The 21,920-nt window shown below is 40.0% G+C and overlaps 2 protein-coding genes across 2 annotated transcripts in view; one reads left to right on the top strand and one right to left on the bottom strand.

Moving 5' to 3' along the window:
- Window positions 1–445: 445 nt before the first annotated feature.
- On the top strand, window positions 446–8,392 carry nr2e1 (nuclear receptor subfamily 2, group E, member 1). The gene is made up of 9 exons (XM_034900615.1): window positions 446–1,053; window positions 3,750–3,895; window positions 4,698–4,785; window positions 5,150–5,385; window positions 5,915–6,061; window positions 6,400–6,496; window positions 6,625–6,774; window positions 6,993–7,098; window positions 7,470–8,392. Exons 1-9 carry the CDS (start codon window positions 993–995, stop codon window positions 7,630–7,632), a joined length of 1,194 nt encoding a protein of 397 aa, XP_034756506.1. The 5' UTR covers window positions 446–992; the 3' UTR covers window positions 7,633–8,392.
- Window positions 8,393–10,868: 2,476 nt separating this feature from the next.
- The window catches only part of snx3 (sorting nexin 3), a 15,202-nt gene continuing 4,150 nt past the window's right edge, over window positions 10,869–21,920 (bottom strand). The window contains exons 2-4 of the mRNA XM_034900616.1: window positions 15,617–15,712; window positions 15,142–15,266; window positions 10,869–11,676 (exon numbers count right to left, since the gene is read on the bottom strand). Coding sequence (XP_034756507.1) covers window positions 11,571–11,676; window positions 15,142–15,266; window positions 15,617–15,712 — 327 coding nt within the window. The 3' untranslated portion in view covers window positions 10,869–11,570. The remainder of the gene's footprint in view (window positions 11,677–15,141; window positions 15,267–15,616; window positions 15,713–21,920) is intronic.

A 21,920-nucleotide genomic window follows, 5' to 3' on the forward strand; every position in this document is an offset into this window, starting at 1 on the left:
AGCCCAACAACCCCCCCCCCCCCCCCCCCCCCCCCCCCCCCCCCCCCCAATAACCTCTTAGTGGTCTAACGGCAAACTTCTGCGTAATGAATGCAAGTTCTCTGCAGCACCGTCTTCAAATCAGCTCAAATTGTTGCATTTATGTTTTGTTATATTTTTAATTGCATTCTTAGACAATGTTTGTAATGGTATTGTTCACTCTTGCATTTGGTTATTGTAAAACACGCAGCCTAAATAAATGAATTAAGAGCTAAAACGAATCTAAATGTTGCAGAAAACATGTGTGCAACACGTGTTTTTTTCTTTTTTCTTGCAGTGCTTCTTGATCCATGAGCAAGGCACTTCACATCACTTACACACACGGTCACACGATCACTCACATACACACTCCCTCACACGCCAGTGACGTCATGCTGGAGTTTGGAGTAGAAAGCCAAGTGGATAAAGGAAGTGGAGATCTCCACCCTCCAGCCTCCCCCTGACACTTCTCATAAATATTACCAAGGCTTATTTGAGGAACTCGCACCACAAAGTCACATCGTGTCCTGGTTTTAAAAAGCTTTCACCTGTCAGAATATCCGAAATTAGATTTTTCTCTTTTCACACCGCTTTGGCACCGTCAGATGCGCTCCACGCTGTGCGTTTCCAACTCGAACTTTATGCACCGGCTGTTGCTCCCTGAGTTGGAGGGCTGCTGTCGCAGTTAACCGGTCCGCTGCAGTCCGGTTCTCCCACCGTACAGGGACCCTGCACATCGGAGACAAGCATTGTCTCATACAATGTCCAATCGTGTGTCCTAATTTGGGTTTGTCTATCGGAGATCTACTCTGTCAAGTTGGACGACTCGGAACATTGACTTGCCGATCTCATCGCCGCTAGAGACTTGAAGGAAAGTGCAACGGGTAACGAGTTTGATCTTTTTTTTGCCATCGAGGAGAAGAAGAAAAAGAGGACATTTTCCATTCTCAACTTTGTTATTAAGTCGAGAGTCCATGATGAGCAAACCCGCCGGATCAACAAGTGGATGTCTGGATATTCTGAATGTCAAATCAAGTAAGTGTTCCCTTTCCTGATACTTGTGGATAACACAAGTAGCCCGGTGTGTTAGAATGAGGGCTCTCTGGGCTTTTCTCTGACATGGAGTGCAAACATGAACACAAACCTGCTACACGCTTATTTCTATTCCTCATGTCATCCGAGCATCACTACAATGGTTAAGTCAGTTCATTCCTCATGGTCTTTTACGGGTAGTGATCCGTGGGAAATAGCTGTTCTTTTTCCGAGTAGCCATATACACACACACACACACAGTTGGCTGCGTAAACTTGTGTCCATGAGTGATAATTAAAGCGCCCTAATTCTGACATCTTTTCAGAAATTGAATATAGTTTTTGTAAAGTTGTACTACTTTTTTAGGAGGTAAAGATACACTCATCTGTATCCATGCTCGGAATATTCCTCGCGCGTCCCACTTGTTGCCACTTGTTGCCTGTCATTTTTCAGCAACTTCTATAAAAGAGTAGCGATAGAGCGAGATATCTAATCACTGATAATATATGATTTTAAAGACTGTATAATATATCCTTCTCCTACTGCACTGCTGGTTGGTTCTTTTACAAATTAATTAACAGCACGTATCTGTCTTTATGTCTGTGTGCGTGCGGTTCTAAACTACTGCAAAAAGTGTAATTTATATAATTAATCATGAATGTGTTCAGTGGTTTGAATCCAATTGTTGATTATTTTTCTGGCCGTATTGAAGACTTAATTGTGGTTTAACGTTTGAGATTAAATTGGATTGTTTTTGTTAACCTTTGCAGTTATCCCTCGGTTAGGCCTCATAATCAATCCAAATTATTATATTATATTATTATAATCACACGTCGATTATAATACACGACATATGTTATTGTGTCAAAATATAGGACATTTCTATTCTTTATGCTGGGTTACTTTCAGCTTTGTTCCAAACGTGTTGTTCAAGTCAAACTGTTGCTTCTGTGGTTTTATCTTCAGGTGCTTAAATGAATCATAATTGCTGTTAATAGCCCAAATGTTTTAAATTAGAACAAAGAAAAGGAAACTACAACATTACAACTACTGCCACTCAAGTTCATACTCACATTATGGGTGGTCAGTATAAACCGTTCTTGCACTCAGTAAAACTTAATTTCCTGTTCTTTTAGCAGGTTTTCGCCTTGATGGTGATTACGTTAATAGAATATGCCATATATCTTCAAGCAATTACTGCACACAATGGAGACGAATTGGACCCCCACAGCGGGAAGTTAAATACATTTCCCCCCTTCACAACAAAATTGTGCGTAATTTTATTTAATTGACTTTCAGCAATCTCCAGTTTCGTATTTCTTTGAGCTTATCTGGTTGAAATTTTACGCACGTTCGTTCATCTTCAATTTAAGAACAGTGAAAACTTTTATTTTGGGAGTGAGTAAATTAACTTGATTTGCTTAGCGTTGGTTTAATAAATGTGTGTTCAGTAGTAATTGACTCCAATGAGACAGTTAACATTTGTATTATTAGTTTCAAAAAACAAATCCAGATTTACCTTTAGACACATGGGGATGTAAGTTATTGCACAGCAGGTTTAATTGTTAAAACTACTCTCGCGATGAAAAGTTGACTTTCAACAGGCCAACTCTACAGAAACTCTTCCCAGACTAAATGCTACATAAACCGTTAGTTCTCTCTATTTTATGGCAATTACACGGCTGTTGCCAACAGTTAAATAACCTACATGGCCTTCTGATTCTAAATAATCTGGCAATTGAAGCCGTATAACTCTCCTCCTGAAGTCATTGTTTTTGCTGCTCAGTAGTTATTCCCATGCCACCCTTTTTGACGGTTCACTGGTGAATCAATGAGCAGGTGGCAAAACGTCAGTGTAATTACATAGACGGCTTTTCCCTCCAGAATAAAAAAAGACTCCCCATATGCATATAAATATACTTCTTTTTAATAGATCTGAATACAAAATCTTCGCACAAAAAAAAAAATCACATTTTTTCATCTACACCGGGGTCGATTTACATACACTTCATTTGAGTTGGTGAAACGAGTTGGTACGCATTATTCTCATGGTGCAGTGTCACTCCCTAATCCTGGGGCCTATAGACCTGCGGGATAAAGCAGCTGTCGAGTCCCATTATGAAAGGGAGTTGGCAGCTTGTCGAGATCCAGGCAGTCAGACGAGGTTCAATGGGGGAAAATCATTAAGTTAACACTTTCCCCTAATGTCTCCATTGTGCGCCCTCAGGCCATTGTCTTACAGAGCTCAGATATGACGCTTCCCACCGGACTTTATTCTTGAAATGTGAATCGTAAATTCCCATACCGAGGTGTTGTCCAGTGTGTGTGTGTGTGTGTGTGTGTGTGTGTGTGTGTGTGTGTGTGTGTAACAAAAACTAATATTTTGTAGGACAAAGTAGGTTTGTCCATAGCTCCACGGAGTAAAATGTCCAAAACGACTTCATTTTTCGCCTCTGTCCACAGTGGTAATTTGAGCAGTTAACATGTGATCTCCACGGAACTCAAAACTCAGGAGGCTAAAGCAACGATTTTCTCAAGTTTTGTGACAACTTTGGAAAATGTTCTTGCAATTTCCCCAGATGTTCAACATTGACTTTAAGCCATAGTCACAATTTGCCATGAGATTTTATCCATTTCAAATTTGAGGTGAATTGATAACTGAGTAAATGGTACTTAATTGAAATGTTGGCCTTTCTCAGGTAGGATTCTGGACATCCCATGCAAAGTGTGCGGCGACCGCAGCTCGGGGAAACACTACGGTGTTTACGCCTGTGACGGCTGCTCGGGATTCTTCAAGAGAAGCATCCGCAGAAACAGGACCTACGTCTGTAAATCTGGCTCTCAGGTGAGGCCTCCTCTTTAAATCTTCTAATTTGAGTATTGGCTTCTTTTATCCTCATTTATTACACAGGCTTGTGGCATCTCTATAAGTCCGAAATGTTCGATCGTGTCGTTTTTGCATCAGATTTAGTAGACAATCGAGCAAGTTGGAGATATCACAGAATAGCATAACTGGACGTTCATCTATTAATAGTGTTGTACGCCTAATAATCGTTTTTTGCACAAGTAGTATCTTGTCAGTAATCTACACTTTCTGTATCTTTCCCAAGAGATATTTATATTCTCAGTTTTATTAGAAGCAGGGGTACAGTGACACGACGTCCCTGGTAGCCTACTCATCCAAAAAAACATTACCAGCTTTACGCACTGAATGCACATTTTACGCGCAGATTCGATTTGCTTTCCCCTTCTGGCGCTGTGTTAAGTCTCCCTTGATGAGCCTAATTGTGTCATGCCTGGACCATTAAGTATTGTGCTAAACACCGCGCTGCTATAATATACCAGGTGTAATCCAATCTAATGTAATGACTCGGAGGAGAGGATTTAGGCAGCAGAGGGCGGGATAGAGTACTTATCCTGCGGGATGAGGCCGCAGGGGAGCAAGTCGATAACTACACCATAATAGCACGATCTTTCACCTGGAGATTGGCCTCCCAGGAAGATAATAGCAAGAATCCTTTGGTTGTCGCGCTGAGAGAAATTCAACTGAAGGCTATAACTCTCTTTCTCTTTCTCTCTCCCTCTGTCTGTGTGTGTGTGTGTGTGTGTGTGTGTGTGTGTGTGTGTGTGTGTGTGTTTGTGTACAGGGTGGCTGTCCTGTAGACAAAACTCACAGAAACCAGTGCCGAGCATGCCGTTTGAAAAAGTGTCTAGAAGTGAACATGAATAAAGACGGTAAATGGGCATAATTGAATTAACACTTTTGCAGAGGCGTTTTGGTTGGAGGTGGCCAGCAGGATGGAAAGTGCTTTAGGAGTGTTAATGAAGGCTGAAAAGAAGTAACAGGTTGATAATTGCCTACTCATCACTTATTTTAAAGAGGATTTACACTCTGTGGGATCATTAATGGAGATTACAGCTCATTATAGCCAATTATTTTTTCTTTCTTTTCACAAACAAAATTTGCAAATTTGACTCCCTAATTTGAACACTTATAGTTTAGTTCAATAAAATACACTAGCAATTACTAATACAGAAATTAGATAAATAAGCCAGAGATTATTCCTTCACTCTGTGTCCCTGATGTCCCGTTTCACAGCCGTTCAACACGAGAGGGGGCCCCGAACGTCCACAATCCGCAAACAGGTCGCCCTATATTTCCGGGGTCACAAAGACGTCCACGGATCATCGACCCATTTCCAGGGATCCTCACTGCCCGGCCCCCCCTTCTTCACCACGGTCACGCAACTGGAACCTCACAACCTGGAGATGAGTGGAGTAGCCACCACACCGGAAAGACAGGCCATCGTGGGTCTGGCACAACCCACCCCAAAGGTATATTTTGGGAAACAATTATTTTTTTATTTTTTTTTATTTTTTATTTTTTTACCTCCCGGGATTTAATATGAGTTGGCTACTCAGTTTATGAGTTTGTCTAGATGTCCACCTCCAAATAAATAGTAATGCGTGGACAGGCTAGTGTGATTTCTTTGGAGTTTGAACTACATCTATAGTATTTCATGTCGTTTTTTTAAATCTAGAATGATCAGAATAAACAGTTTATTTAATGGTGTATGATATTCCGTGGATATTTATATTATAGGCTTCCCAACTGCTGTTATAGGATTAACGTTTTTCTCCGTAAGGGTTAGAAGTTGAAATTCTTGTCCCAAACTGCAGCCTGTATGAACCACAAATCCGCCAATTAGATTTCTCACAGAAAATCCCTCACAAGCAACACTAATAACTACAAAACCAGGTGCTGGGGCTTGGAATTTGACCTTTGTTGTTCACTATTCTGTCAACGTCATTCTAACATAAACTGATACATTGTTGTCATGATAATCTCTTTCATTTCCCCCAGTATCCCCATGAAGTCAGCGGCACACCCATGTACCTCTACGAGGTGGCGACGGAGTCTGTGTGCGAGTCGGCGGCGCGCCTCCTTTTCATGAGCATCAAGTGGGCAAAGAGTGTTCCCGCATTCTCCACCCTCCCTTTATCTGACCAGGTACGCTTTGGAGTCCAAATATTATCCTGCAGGGCCTTTCATCGTGAGTGGCCGTCAGTCGAATTGGTCCATAACCGATGGTTCTAAGATATTTGAATATAATATAGTTTCAGGTTAAAAGTATGTAAGTCAAATGATGTTAAAAGCTGGGACTTTCACACGCCTTGCTAAACAAACTCCCCTGTGTGCAATATGGGAAACAATATCCCTCATGTTTTACGCACAAGTTACGATTGCATAGGTGCAATACTTTTCAAAAAGGCTGAAAATTCAATACATTCATGTTTCATTGTGGGGTACAGAGTACAGTTGAACAGCGAACCTGTTCCTTTTTGCAGCTGATTCTGTTGGAGGACGCTTGGAGAGAATTATTTGTTCTTGGCATCGCGCAGTGGGCCATTCCTGTGGACTCGACGACTCTTCTTGCTGTTTCTGGTACGTAACAAGGCAAGAGAGAGCTTATCTGGATACAGACAACTAACAGCTGTAGAGTAAACGTGTTCGCACAGTCAGTGACAGCATATCATGTTATCATAATGACATTTCTCCATATTCATACGTAGGTATGAACACCGAAAACACAGAGTCTCAGCGGATGAATAAGATCATGTCTGAGATCCAAGCACTTCAAGAGGTGGTCACCAGATTCAGACAGATGCGTCTCGATGCAACAGAGTTCGCCTGTTTGAAGTGCATTGTGACATTTAAAGCTGGTGAGTATTATTGGCTAGAGTATTCTCATTTAACCGAAAGAAGGGAATTTACCAGAAGCCATCATTTTCAGTGAAGTAAAGCTTCTTCTCTAAACACAATTCTGGAGGGGACACGGGAATAAAAGCAAGAGTTATTTGAGCAATTACCAGTATTTCATTATTACTGTAATAGGTCACATTTTAATTAACAATTAAAACCCCGCCTCTGTCTTTTACAGTTCCGACGCATGGCAACACTGAGTTAAGAAGTTTTCGCAACGCCAGCGCCATCGCTGCACTACAAGACGAGGCCCAGCTCACTCTGAACAGTTACATACACACCAGGTAAGATTCAATTGGATCGATCGATCGATCGATCGATCGATTGACCTGTCTATCCCTCTATCCGTCTATCTATCTATCTATCTATCTATCTATCTATCTATCTATCTATCTATCTATCTATCATGTTTCACGCCTATTTGAACCGTCTCGTGCTAGGTAACTATTAGCAGCCTGATTCATTATAAAGTTAATGAGGCAATGAGCCGCTGTAGTATCTTGTAATTGTACACAGGTGTCGTGGCTGAACCTCGTTTTTAATTAGCAGCTATTTGTATCACAGGTGTGCGTAATTGGGTAGGCTGACACGCTGCACAAAGAATCGGAGAGCGAGAGAGAAAGGGGCTGTTTCTGACCCCAGTGTTGTGTTTCAGGTACCCGACTCAGCCGTGTCGCTTCGGGAAGTTGCTCCTGCTCCTACCAGCGCTCCGTTCGGTGGGCCCGTCCACCATAGAGGAGGTGTTCTTCAAGAAGACCATCGGCAACGTGCCCATCACCAGGCTCCTCTCCGACATGTACAAGTCCAGCGATATATGAATCATCTCCATCTGAAAAAGACTTGAGCTGAAGGCCCAGAGATCCACCCAGCAGTCGACAGAATGTCAAATCATAGCAGGTGTAACCGTGGGTTGAAATATTGCTGAGCACAAAATCTCGTAGGCTGTCTTTAAATAGCCCATTTAGGCCTAGGCTCCTTTTGAAACAAAGACTGCAACGCAACCAGAATTCACCAAGTAGCCTGTTAACAGTTGCTCTAGTTATAGCCTGTAACTTTCATTATAGATTCGCCTGTGTGATACTGAATCACTACAACCTCTGGTGTGGGCACCGTGTTTAAATATCGCCTGAACACTCTGGAGAGCAGCTGCCTATTATGTCTGACAAAGAAATGCTATATATTAAGACGTTTTTCGAGTGTCTGTGCGACCAATGAGCTTGACAACCAATTCAGTTTTTTTTTATTGCTGTGATCAATCCCAATGGAGGAAACCAAAAAAAAAGAAAAAAGATGACTCATGTGTAATTGGGGGATGTAAATCGCTGTCCCTCGATCTGGTGCTGAAACCAAACGCACGGAAGAGGTGCCAACTCCATGAAGAAAAAGAGTGGAAAAGCCTCTTAAAGCTGATGCTTGCATTGCTTGTGGACTTTAAACTACATTCATCTGAAGATGGTGTTTGCATTTAAGTGGTATACTGTCCTGTTTGTGTTGCTGTGTCCCGTTTGAGGGTGTCTTAGGTCGACTTTATGAAGTTAGGCACTAACACTGGATAAAACAATATTCAGCACTTGGAAATGTTTTTGTGGCCTGTGATGTTTTTATTCTGTTGTAAATATTTGGAGTTATAACTATTTAGAGTTGTAACCGAGAGAATAAAAGATACTGAATTAAAATTGCTTTGAAATAACATAAATATGAAACTAATGGTCAATAAGATCTAGTGAGGGGGAAAAAATTATTTTACCCCTTGATTTTGTACATTTTCCCACTGACAAAGAAATGATCAATCTATAATTTTGAGTGAGAGAAGGAATAACAAATCCAGAAAAATGAATGTCAAAAATGTTATAAATTACTTTTCATTTAAATGAAGGGATAATTAGGGAAATATGTATTTGACCCCCTCTGCAAAACATGACGTAGTACTTGGTGGCAACCACAGAGGTCAGACGTTTCTTGTAGTTGGTCGGCAGGTTTGCACACATCCCAGGAGGGATTTTGTCCCACTCCTCCTTGCAGATCTTCTCCAAGTCATTAAGGTTTTGAGGCTGACGTTTGGCAACTGGAACCTTTAGCTCCCTCCACGGATGTTCTAGGGGATTAAGGTCTGGAGACTGGCTAGGCCACTCCAGGACCTTATTGTGCTTCTTCTTGAGCCACTCCTTTGTTGCCTTGGCTGTGTGTTTTGGGTCATTGTCCTGGCTGAGGGATGGAGGTTCTCACCCAAGATGTGACATGGCCCCATCCACCGTCCCTTTGATGTGGTGAAGTTGTCCTGTCCCCTTTGCAGAAAAACACCACCAAAAGCATAAGGTTTCCACCTCCATCTTTGACGGTGGGGATGGTGTTATTGGGGTCATAGGCAGCATTCCTCCTCCTCCAAACACGGCGAGTTGAGGTGATGCCCAAGAGGTCTAATTTGGTCTCATCTGTCCACACCACTTTCACCCAATTATCCTCTGAATCATTCAGATGTTCATTGGCAAAGTTGGTTTGGTGACTATGGCCCAGCTGCCTTGAGATTATTTACAAGATCCTCCCGGGCAGCTCTGAGGTGATTCCTCACTGTTCTAATGATCATTGCAACTCCACCAGGGGAGATCTTGCAAAGAGCCTTGCATGGAGACCTCTTTGGTCTTGGCCATGGTGGAGAGCTTCTAATATAATTGATAGATTGCTTCTGTGGACAGGAGTCTTTTATACAGCTAATAAACTGAGATTAGCAGCACCCCCTTTAAGAGTGTGCTTCTAATCTCAGCGTGTTACCTGTATAAAAGAAGCCTGGGAGCCAGAAAACTTTCTGAGTGAGAGGGGGTCAACTTATTATTTCCCTTATTAAAATTCAATGACATGCGTTTTTCTGGATTTTTTTGTTATTCGGTCTCTCGCTGTTCAAATAAATCTACCAATAAAATTATAGACCGATCCTTACTTTGTCAGTGGGTAAACGTACAAAATCAGAAGGGGATCAAATACTTTTTCCCCCTCAGTGTAGATTATAAGATCTAAATCTTATCAATGTAAAAGCACAATTTCAATAGATTTTCCCAGTAACACTATCTGATAAGGGTACAAAAAGAATGCTTAACTAATGTAAGGTTCATGATGATTTAGTGCCAGATTTATAATATAACAAATGATTGAGTCACTATGGGTTTGCAATTAAGGATTGCCCATTTAAAATTAGTTACATCTAAAATAGGGCAATTTGAATCCATGCATTAGATCAGCCTCAATGTCAGCCAGTCATCACCTGTTCCCATGGAAATATGAAGAGTTTTCTTTTTTTGAAGGAGAAAAAAAATAAAAAAATAAAATAAAATAAAATCAGACTTAGTCAGATGCAAATATTTACATGTTGCAGATGCATCACCCAACAGCCTCACTTTTCACTTTGTTGCATTGACAAGCTTTGGTGTGGCACACAGTAAGTCTTTATCATTGCTTAATCATTACTTTGCGATTTATTTCAAGTTAATGGTCGACTTGCCCCTCCACGGGATGTCATATTGTGATACTAATTTACAAATGTTTAGTTAATGTAAATTCACTAAAAGAATGGAACAAGCATACTGTTCTGCTTTCAGAGAAGCTATTCAGGTCTAAAATGTCATTTTCTATGTAACTGGATTCAAGCTTATTGAGAAACTAACAATCATGTATTGAATATCCGTTAAGCCTTAACTAATTGCATAAAGTCTGACATGATCATCACAATACATCCTGGCCTAAATGACCAAACATTATGGACAACGTTATGGAATACTTAAGCATGTGTTTTGCACCCTTATTTTAAAGGGTTACCCATTTTCCTTTAGAAGTAGCCTACTCCATTTTAAATAAAGGCTTAGGACAGTTAATAAACTAAGATCAGTCATTAGCATAAATATTTTTGTATTGAAAATGGCAGATTAAGTATTTTTTGAATAAGAAGTATAATAATACATTTAGAATAGCTGGCTTGGTTGTGGCAGTTTGCAGTACCTAGCTGACTTTCCTATGTGGAACAATAAGTCAACAGTCCAAATCAACAAATGTAATTATGCGCGGAGACATTTCATCTATTTTATTGGAAAATCTTCACAAAAAAAAAGAAAATGGCACAGCAGTATACAAATCTCAAAATGCATATAGCCAGTAGAAATACTGCAGTTCCTCTGTGTAAATTATTTCTTACTAGAAAATCATTGTGATAACTGGGCAGGTGCTGGTTGACACAAACGTCTCCTTTTGAAGGGAGGATCAAATAAGTGTGATTTTGAAAGTCAAGGCCTATCACAAGTGTGTGTGTGTGTGTGTGTGTTTGTAGTTGCTAGTTATGGTGTGCAACATGCCAGTATTGGCTATATATGATGGGAAACGCTTTGGGTCTTTACAAGAGCTTTACATATATAGAACGCTCATTTAATGTTACAATATAAATGAATATATTCATGACAACTAAATGATAAATACATAATATATCCATGTTAGTGGCATTTCCAGACGTAAAGAGAAAATAATATAAATTGCTTTCACCTACAGTTATGTTTCAAACATTCTTGACTCCAATTAGAAAGTGAAAACAAACAGTGATCAGGGTCATTAAGTAAACTAAAAGAGGCAGTGAACAATATTATTTTGGGGTGGAGCGGGGAGGGGATGTTGTCATTTAAATGTTATTGTCTGAGAGAAACCTGAAGCAGTGAAGAGAGCTTTGGGTTGTCAGACCAGGGCCAAGCCAGACCAGGCCAAGCAGAACCATCTTTTTTTTTTAGGCTTGTCTGATTTTGGACGGGGTGTAGTTCTTGTCCAAAGACTCGTCCTGTAGAAACATGTGCAGGCATCGTTCGTTCTGAGCTAGAGGGTGACCTGCCACTCTGAAACACACAAGAGCAAAAGGCAGGTTTGAAACCTGAGCGACTGTTTAAAGACGTGCATTGGGGACACGGAGACTTGAATGTACCTTTGGACAAAAGGACACACATGTACGGACAGAAAATGGGCAGAGACTGACAGGAACACTGGACTAACTTTAAAGCATGAATGACTTAAATTGTGAAACGTTTAGGAATCATTTGGTATGTGCTGTGAGGCAAGACTTCAAATTAAATTGTCAGTGTTTAGGTGTGAGCATGTAAGAGTTGTCACCTCTGTGTTTTTAAGTACTGGGTGTTAAATATGAAATGGTAAGGTTTAAGTTAAGGTATTTATTTCCTTAATGTCTGAAGCTTCTTTTTAATGATTTGCTAATCAAAAGCTGCACATCTGAAACATCTTCCAATGTTTTAAACCTATAAAACACGTAACTGCACAACATGTTGCGTTGATACCAGTTCTTAATTTATGCTCAGTTTTATCCTGTCATATAAAGAAAAATCCTTAAAAATATAGAAACTGTATATTGTTCTGAAGATATTTTTTAATACTATTTTTTGCCTTGTTTGATAGCTGATATATGTGTCCTGATTCTAAATGACATACTAATTGTTACATGCTGTTTTTACAGTTGTTATTATTTAAAAATACATGAACATACTTTTTTATATGTAGAAACGATACTGACAATAATATTTCTCCAAAAATGTAACAGTTATTTTTATTTCTTGAGGTGTCCCTGGCTGTTTTACCAAAATCACTTTTACATTACTCATTTTTTTAAATTTAATTTAATTATTAATTTTAAATTAAATTTCTTTTTATTTTCTCCATTTCCTGCAAAGCATTGTGGGAGAATAGTGTCACACTCCAAAACAAAAGGGTTTGCCTTTGTCGCATGTCAATCACCATATTTGTCTTCTCCATAATAAAAGACACAAACAGCTGAGACGTTAGTGTGTAGTATGGATATGAGACACAGGGTCTGTGGTTGGACAGGGGACGTTTCGATCACATGGGATTCATCTTGACCACTAGGCTACAGTGAAACTCTGGAATTGCTGCAATATTCAGTAATCACTGAGCCATTAATAATTATAGTTAATGGTGATAAAGATAAAACTGCATGATGGTCTGAGTCATTGTGTCCCTGATGAAGGGGGTCGCTGACATTTTGAAAACTCTGACCACTGTACACACTGACAGAATACAGAGACAACTGTAAATTTCACTGATGGTCAAAGACATACAGCGCCGACCAGGGACGGCCTGGGACAAAAATTTGGCCCTGGCGATTCCGTTCCTTACCGGCCCAATTTCAGACGGGGACATTACTTGCTTTATAATTGCAAAAAACAATCTCACGTGAGATTATGGCACCAGCATTATGAGACGCACTTACAGGCTTTCATAATTATATAATACACAAACTGGAGGAATTCATAAAATCTTCAAATAAACCCACGGCACTATCTTAGAATAGAATGAAAATGCCTGCATACTTAGAACATAGTTAAACATCCAAAACACCAAACTAAAAATACAAAGCACACCAGGTGCAAGGGTTTATTTTGAAAAGTAGAAGCCAGATGGCACCAGACAGGAGGTTCCAGGCTGCAGCCTTAGAGTCTTACACGTTTTGTCAAACTAGTGTGTAAGACCAGTGTTCCCGAATTTTTTTCCAGCAGCCCAAATTGGCCCAAGAGTGCATCGGCCAGTCTGGCATTTGCCAAAACTGCCAGATTGCCAGTCCGCCTATGGCAACGACTATCACCCATTTACATCAGACACGTAACTACCGTGAAGAAATATAACTTTTACACACATTGGTTCATGGATGTAGATATGTGGTCACACACTCTTATTACTTTATAGTTGTATAAGAAAGAAAGAAAACGTGGATGAGAAAGACCCATCAACCCTGGGATAAAAGATACACAAGAGCCTTCTATAATTCTATGAGAGCTTCAACAACCAGGAAATGATCCTAAATGAAACTCCATCATGTGAAATCCCACTTCGGGGGGGCAAGTGTGGAAGTTTTGTTAAAAAGGACACAACTTAAGGTAATTCTGGTTTTTCTTGGGGCTTTGGTGAATGAGTTTTTCCTCACATCTTTTTTTTTTTTTCTTCATCCAATGATTTCATCAAATTAACCTGTACTTTGTATCACTGTTATTACAGCTGTATATTATCAATACTTCTTTAAAATACTGTATGCTTGGGACTGTGTTTTCCCCTGTTAAAGCCAATCTGAAATCAGACTCCGAATGTCCCTTTGGATGTCGCAAAAGGAGCTTAATGAGAATGAGCCAGTGCACCTGAGACCCTACAAACATCCCATTTGTCAAAGGGTAAATTTCTCAAAAAAACATCAACATGATGACATTGTACATACGCATACATCTTAACCTCCAAAGGAAAATGCTTTAGACAAATTAAGCACTCAATCAATGGAGAGACCATGCTGTTAAATTGTTTTTTGGGGAAATTGAGTCATTGACATTGAGGACAAGGTTCAGCTGAAGCATATTAAATGCCTAGTCCTTGCATGCTTTTTAAAGTGGGAATGTAAGCCCATCTTCTTTACCTAAAGCATGGATTATGTTTGACTAGCCCAATCAAAGACTGATGTTATCTCCTCTCCTCCCTCTCACTTGTTTCATGTCGTCAATCATGTTTACCATTCCAAAAGATGTCTTCATCACAATGCTCTCAATCACAGATTAAATAATGCTGCACATCGGCTGAACAATGATATGATCAACACCGGTGTTTCATTCAAAAGGAAGCAAGGGGGGAATCCTAATTACTAACCCATTCTTATCTTCTTTGGAAGAAAAAAAAAAACATATTTATGGTTTTTTTTAATTTTCTCAACTGTCCTTAAACACTTAATATTCCAAAAGGAAACATTGATGCATTTGCACATGAAACAAAGATAATGGCCAAGCCTGCAATCAAAGCAAATAATTACAATCACACTGTAACTTTTATTGTTCCACAGCTGAAAAAGAGGACATGCTGGATCAAAAATAAGCAGAGTTGCACACACTATCCCATGGAACCACGCACAGTAATTTGAGCTGCAATTATCATAAATTACACATCAACAATAAAACAAATGTTGGAAAGATTATGTTGTGGGGGTGCACACTTGAGTCCTTTTTGGTTGTTCTTGTCCTTTGCGAGGCAATTATAAAAAAAATTAAGGAGGATAGTGAGGAAACAGACCTGTCTGTCTATGCGGGTTCGGTTTGTTAACAATAAGAAGAGAAGTGAAAAAGTTGAATCTACTTATTGCACAAAGTGTTTTATTGTTCCTGAGGGTTAAAATAACACCTCGCTAAGGCAGGAGCTGCAAACCACTGACTACAAAGATAAAATTGTAAAGAATAAATTGTTTTAACTTCGTGGCAAAGCAGTGGAAAAATGGAGGAAGATGGAGAAGATGCAGAAAGGCTTACTTGTTGAGAAACTGCTCCAGAGCCTGTCTCCGCTCCTCAATGAAGGAGTCATCAAATATCCCATCGTCCCCTCGAAACGGAAGCTGCCGGAAAAAAGCTTTTCCCGGGAGAGGTGGGACGACCACCTGCGATAAAAGAGCACCGACAGAAAATCATACAGCAGCGGTCAAACCGGCAGATTTAACTTATTATTGAGGATATCAGTGCTGACAATTATCAGAGTAAAACGTTTTGAAAAAAGACAGCTTACTAAACTATGATCCTGAAGTGATCGTGTACAGCATGATCTGGAGAGAACATTATTATATATGGCATTTCTGGGGCTAAATACGTGAGAGCTTAAGGTCTTTGTTAATAGCAGGACAAAGAACACAGACCACATTTAGCTCGCTAACTGTAAAGGTTCAAAAGACCGAACACCTTTCTCAACATTTTGATAAGTCAAACTTTGTAAGAGCCTTCGTGTTGAGTTCACCTTGCTCTCCCTCTCCAGCTCCGCTCTGAGCCACTCAAAGTCGCTGTACCGCCTCCGTACACTAGACTCCTTCAGCTTAAAGATGGGTAGGTTGGTCTGTGGACACACACACACACAAACACAAAATTAGGGCTTAACTATTAATTCTTTCATCGTGAAACATCATTAAAAAAGTGATACCTGCATGTCCCAATTTCTAAGAGCCAAAGTTGACGTCTTTAAAATCGCTTATTTTGTCTGACAAAAAGTCTAAAACCCAAATTTATGTAATTCACAATGGTATAACCAAAAGAAAAGCATTTCATCCTTACATTTGGAAAAGCTGAAACCAGAAACCTTTTGGTTTTTGTAGTTGACCAAATACCTTAACACTTAATCAAATATCAAAATTGCTGCTGATTATTATTTCTTTAATTGACTAACTGTGTAACTGTATGAATATAGTGTTGGTTATCTTGACACACATCACTGTTTTCTTGGGGCACAATGGCTAGTGGACCGTGTCGTGACGAGTATACCTTATGCTAATGCACAACATGGTGTGTCGATATAATATAATTGATTCTAATCCTTTTCAAACAATTAACTGATTCTACGAATGACAGAAAACTAATCAGTGACTATTTTGATAGTCACTTACGTCATGTGTTCCAGCTAAATTGTCAAACATTAATTGTTCCCAGCTTCTCAATCGTGATAAAAAACTGAATAGGTTTTGGTTTTTAGACTGTTGAAAACAGTTGAACTGGTTGATATAACTTTGGCTGAAATTGTGGTTGGCACTATTTTACGACATATTATACAAAAAAAGATCAATCGATTTGTTGACTCTTTGCATTATGGGAATTATTCCATTATTTCAGGGAACACATTGGCATGCATTATCACATTAATACCAAACACCATCTATTATTAAAAGAAAGTTTGTTTTATGTAATGTAATTTTTAGTGTAAGCCAATAAGGTTCACCTGAGGCCAGTTATATATTAGTATTGTTGCTATAGTTACCTGTGGGTTAAAAACCTTGAGCTGAATATTTAAAAGTACTTTTATACTTATATGTATTAAGTCCCTAACTCTAAAGATTCCCTAATATAGCTTTTACTACCAACTAGGGTTGTTCTTCTTGGGGGAATGAGTATAATCTAGAAGGAAATGATCATTTATAAAAAAGAAATATATATATTTTAAAATATAAAGTAAAGAAAATCGGTAGTGAGAGATTGTGCCAACCTCAGGAAAAGAAAAGAGTGGAAGGTTTTATTGCATTGGGTTTGGGGCGTAACCTTGTTATCTAAAATAAAATTTAAAAAAGGAGGAGAAAACAAAAAAACAAAGACTCCTTCAAATTAAACCAAACGGAATAGAAAAATTGAAAGTTCACTTATGTTTTGCTCACCAAGGTCTATCGCACTCAGAATGTTTTGCCATTTTTGTGCGTTCTTGTACGCCAAAGCGCAGATGTGTGCATTATTCCAAGTTGATGTTGACAAGCCCTTGAGTGAGTTTCATATTAAAAAAGGGAAGATGTTTCGACATTGACAGAGAACATTGAGCAAACAGCACATTACAGCACAATGCCAAACCTCTTCACTAGTCCTGACAGCACATGGCCATCCCATGACAATGTACAAACAAGGAGGGAGTGAATGAGCATTTCATTGGCAGGCCACATTCACAGAAGGTCAGAATTCATGGAAGAAGTAATCACAAGAGCAAAGCAATTGAGCAAGTAGGTGCAGCATGAATACAGTGTGAGCTGCAGACTGATCGATGGGCAGACGACTGTGACTGTGTGCAGTATAGGGGATAGAGAAGGCTGAGTAAATGGCTGAACAAAAGAGAAAGGAGGGGGTGTATGTGATCACAAAGGAAGAGGAGAAAAAACTGGAGGGGTTGGGAGCTTCATCTGGTCTGTGCAAGACTAATTGAGGAGGAGGGAGAGCAGGAGTGGTCTTTTCCCTCTCATAGTCTCTCCCTTTCAGTCTTTTCCCTCTATATTTCCCTTGCTCTGCGATAATAAGTCAGATTTTCTGCCCTTGAGACTGCTCTTGTGGTGTTTCAATGGGGAAACAGCAGGCATTTGTTTTCCGCGTTCTTTGCTCGGTCCTCTGTAGTCAAAAAATATAGATCCTACCCAGATTTGGTTAGAAAGTGCAAACTCGTTTGATACAATTTTGATTATGATAATAAGATCTGCCTGTCAACCGTTAACAGTACCTGGTAAGATATACTTAGATAAAACTAATGTATTATAATACAATTCCAAAAATTGAATTGAAAGACTGAATTAGCAGAACTATGTCAATTATGTATTTCTTTTGCATCTACTGCAGTCAGATTCACTGTTCATTAGGAAGGAATCACTTCACATGGGTAGGCACGTAATGACATGTTAAGAGGCTAAAAGCATGCTTCAGACTTGCCCTGTTCCAGCGTCCAGGGTGTGAACTGTAGCAGGAGGATAACATGCTGTAGGCAACAGTGATAGTTTTCTTTTTTTCTCGCTACTGACAGCACTCCAAATTTACAAACCACACAGCTACGTGTTAAAAATTACTGGAATTCACCTTTAAGTTCACAAAAAATTAGAGATTGAAGTTAGCACCTAGACTCCCAATTTGAGTTGGTTTTTCAAGCTAATTTTACAGTTACCTTGAGGTGTTTAGATGTTCCACCTCCCCACTGATCTGAGTTTTAAAAGTTTGATTGAAAATTGAAAATATTAAATATGAAAATGGAGCAACTTTTGGGTTTTAATAATAATTTTAAACATTGTGATTAATTTAAAGCACATTTTAACACAAGCCCTATAATTTAAATATATTAGGGCCAATTTAGCCAGACCTCCCTTCCGTTCTTTGCCACAGACTATCCAATAATGTGAGCGGTTTAAAGATAAGACTGTATTGTTTGTCATGTCGCACTTGTTACATCATTGGTTTTTTTGTTTTAAAGCCTACTCTTGGACAGTACAAACGTGGTGTCTGACGAGAGGCAGTGACAGAGGGGAGAGAGAGAAAGAGAGAGAGAGGTGTATGAGAGTGTCAGAGAGAAACCAGCTATACTGTAAATAAATTGAGTTTGCACTGACGATAGTTATCCTGTACCTTCAAGAACTCCTGTTTTAAATTTTTTTGCTTTTCCTGTGCTTTGTATGCTTGTGATTTGACAGCTGATAATTGCGTTATCCTTATGTACTACCTGATTTTAAAATATGTTAAGGTTTTCAAACTCTTAGCTAATTAGGCCCCCTTTCAGTGTTTACCGTAAGACAAAAGCTGTTTCACTCTCACCCATGACAGTTATGTTTTTAAAGATTATTTTTGGGGCATTTTTAAGCCTTCATTTATAGAGGATAGCTGAAGACATGAAAGGGGAGAGAGAGGGGGAATGACATGCAAAAGGACCGCAGGTCGGAGCCGAACCTGTGGCCGCTGCGTAGAAGAGTAAATCTCTGTATTTGGGCATCTGCTCTACCAGGTGAGCTACCCAGACGCCCGCAAATTGTTGTTTTTATAACCATCACAATTGGCCTCGCAGCTGTTTTTCTGAACAAACAAACCATTCTGTATTCGGTATCTTTCTGTGACCTTTGTGGTGCATTCACACTCCTTCTTTCCCACTAGGTTTTCCTGTGACTAACCAGCCCACTTATTTCAAGTTCTCTCCAGGTGAAGTTGTCAAATGAGCCCCTCACTCCTCCTCTTTCTCAGGTCACAGGAGAAGTGGATTATCTTAGCTTTATCACCCCAGTGCTCTAGCATTAACTCCACTCACCGCGGTCTGTCCCCACTGAGTCATGTTACCTCACAGCATGGAGCGCCGCAAAGTTAATCCCCACCACAACAGATCACAGTTACAGGTAATCTGCCACCGCCGTGACTCTAATCCCATCATGTGCACACAGAAAACACTTAACCACGTGCAAGCCCACACTGACGTACAGGAGGTATGCATGCACAGGTGTTAAGTATAAATATTTGACAAGTCACACAGTTAGCACTGTAAAATATAATAGCCCAGGGCATTCAAGCCTGTTTGTGCGCACAGAGTCGAACCCGGACTACTCATCTCCGTACAATGAAGCTAGCCCTTAGAACGTAAGGAAAGAAAGTCACCTGGCCTTCCAATCCTCTCGCCCTCTCAAACCCTGTGATTAAGAGATTGGCCTTGCAGGACAAGGGGAGGAACAAAAACGATAGAACTGAAAAATGACTCTTTTCACACAAACACACACACACACACACGATAAAGTTTCCCTGGCCTCTGTTCTCTTCACGGCTGGTTAGAGGTTAGGGCCTGGGTGTCTCAACTTACTGGCCCCTGCAGTGATTTGGTGGTGGGACCAGCCCACACCCAGCCGGCTCTTAGCATTGCAATAATTGTCTAAAAAAGGCACACTTTTCCTCTTTCACTTTCTAAGGGATAAAATAAAACATGAGAGATGAAAGACAGTGAAAGGTAAGCAGAAGGGACCAAAAAAACTCAAGAATTTAGAGAAAGACAAATAAACAAACAAATAAGATATTAAAGGTTTTATTAAAAGCAATTATAAAAGAGAAAATGCTGTATCTTTAAAAAAAAAAAAAAAGGACCATAAAGCTAGATGTACCTCCTTCAAAGTAAAGCTCCTAGCTTCACTTTCCATTATGAGTGTAGAAGGCGCAATCTATGCTCCATAGGAAGAGCATGTGATTCATAATATGTGGGACACAATACCTTAGGCTCATTGAAAATGGGTTGAAAAGAGGCAGAACCCTTAAAAACAGCGAAGCAGAGAGAGGGGACAGAGATCACTCATCTGCTGAGAGAATAGTTCAAGGCCACCGTGCATTAGCTTTTAGCAGGATGGATTAAGTCAAGTTTGAGAGTGCGCATCCTAAACCTCCCCCATGCTCCTTTCTCACCCCTCCCATATACTCTCCTTTCAGAATAATAGCATAAAAAATGGCAACATAATACCAGCTCATTGCATCATATTCCAAAATGGGGGAAAAAAAGACAGGGAACAAAAGCGTTGGGGCTATGGGTCTTTCGCTCTCGCCTCTCCATGTACTCTCTCACTCGTTCACTCGCTCGACGGCCCCTGCGGCCTGACAGCCTACCCTCTCTCCAACTCGCCTAGCTGGCAAAAAGCTGCTTTGTTGCCATAGTATCAACTCCCACTTTTGATACTGTCATTTCAAGTAGGATATGGTAGCCTTGATACAATATGTTCCCTATTTCCATTAAAATAGTTGTCGAAGAGGATGCTGTAGACTTTGGATTACACTTGACTGTGCCTGACAAGCACCCCCCCACCCCACCCCTCCCGCACACACACACACACACACTCACTCACTCACTCCCCATCTCTCCCCATTTTATTAATGACCAAAGGCCCCTACCATTGCCCAAATAGAAAAGAGAAAGAAAGAGAGAGGGAGAAGCCATGGGAGTAAAGAAGAGGAGGGGTAGAAGACTGAGTGAGAGTGAGCAACAGAGCTTTAAGAGGCCTTTTATGTACTTCTATCCATAAACAAAGTGAGATCCCAAAGTTCGTTCCCCTGAATGTGCTCCCTGGATGAGATGGGAACCAACTAAAGACAAGAAATTTTGATAATACCCAACACTCCCTCACTCACACACACACTTTTTTGCTGAGGGTCCAAAAAGAATACACTATGCTGCTTAAGGGGGGCCTCTCAAAGCAGCATCCACCAAAAAAAAAAAAAAAAAAAAAACATGATAGGATATGATAGGATTCTACCAAATAACTATGTCCATTAGTGACATGAAAAACATGTGCAGAGGCAGAAAAGAAAGAACACCAAACCTACCAGCTTCCTGTGGTCTATAAGCCATTCAAGAATACGCTTAAAACGAAGGGATTTAGGTAGGAACAAAAATCCATTGTTTTAACACGACCCTGGACATTACAAGTCTGCTCAGGCAAAATGAGATATCCGCCTTCTTTCACTATGAAGTTCATTTCCACCTCTTTAAAAACCTGACTGAAAGGAGTAGATCTATCCCATTGATTATAAACACCAAATGCAGGGCTGGTTGTCAACAAGTGACTGTGTAACCTGCGTCACACCTCCTGCAGTTGGCTTCTCACATGATAACCCAATCTTTTACACTTTGTTTTACTACTATCTTGATGAACATTCAGCCACTGCAAATGAGTCACGAGCCAAATGCATAAGCTGACATTTATTTATATAGAGTAAATGCAAGCTTTACAATTTCATAGAAGGAACAAGTCCTTGCACTGGTGTTTGCACTATACATTAAACAATATTTGTGTCAAAGGGGCTTC

Source organism: Etheostoma cragini, chromosome 18, assembly GCF_013103735.1.
Source record: "Etheostoma cragini isolate CJK2018 chromosome 18, CSU_Ecrag_1.0, whole genome shotgun sequence".
Taxonomy (NCBI): Eukaryota; Metazoa; Chordata; class Actinopteri; order Perciformes; family Percidae; genus Etheostoma; species Etheostoma cragini.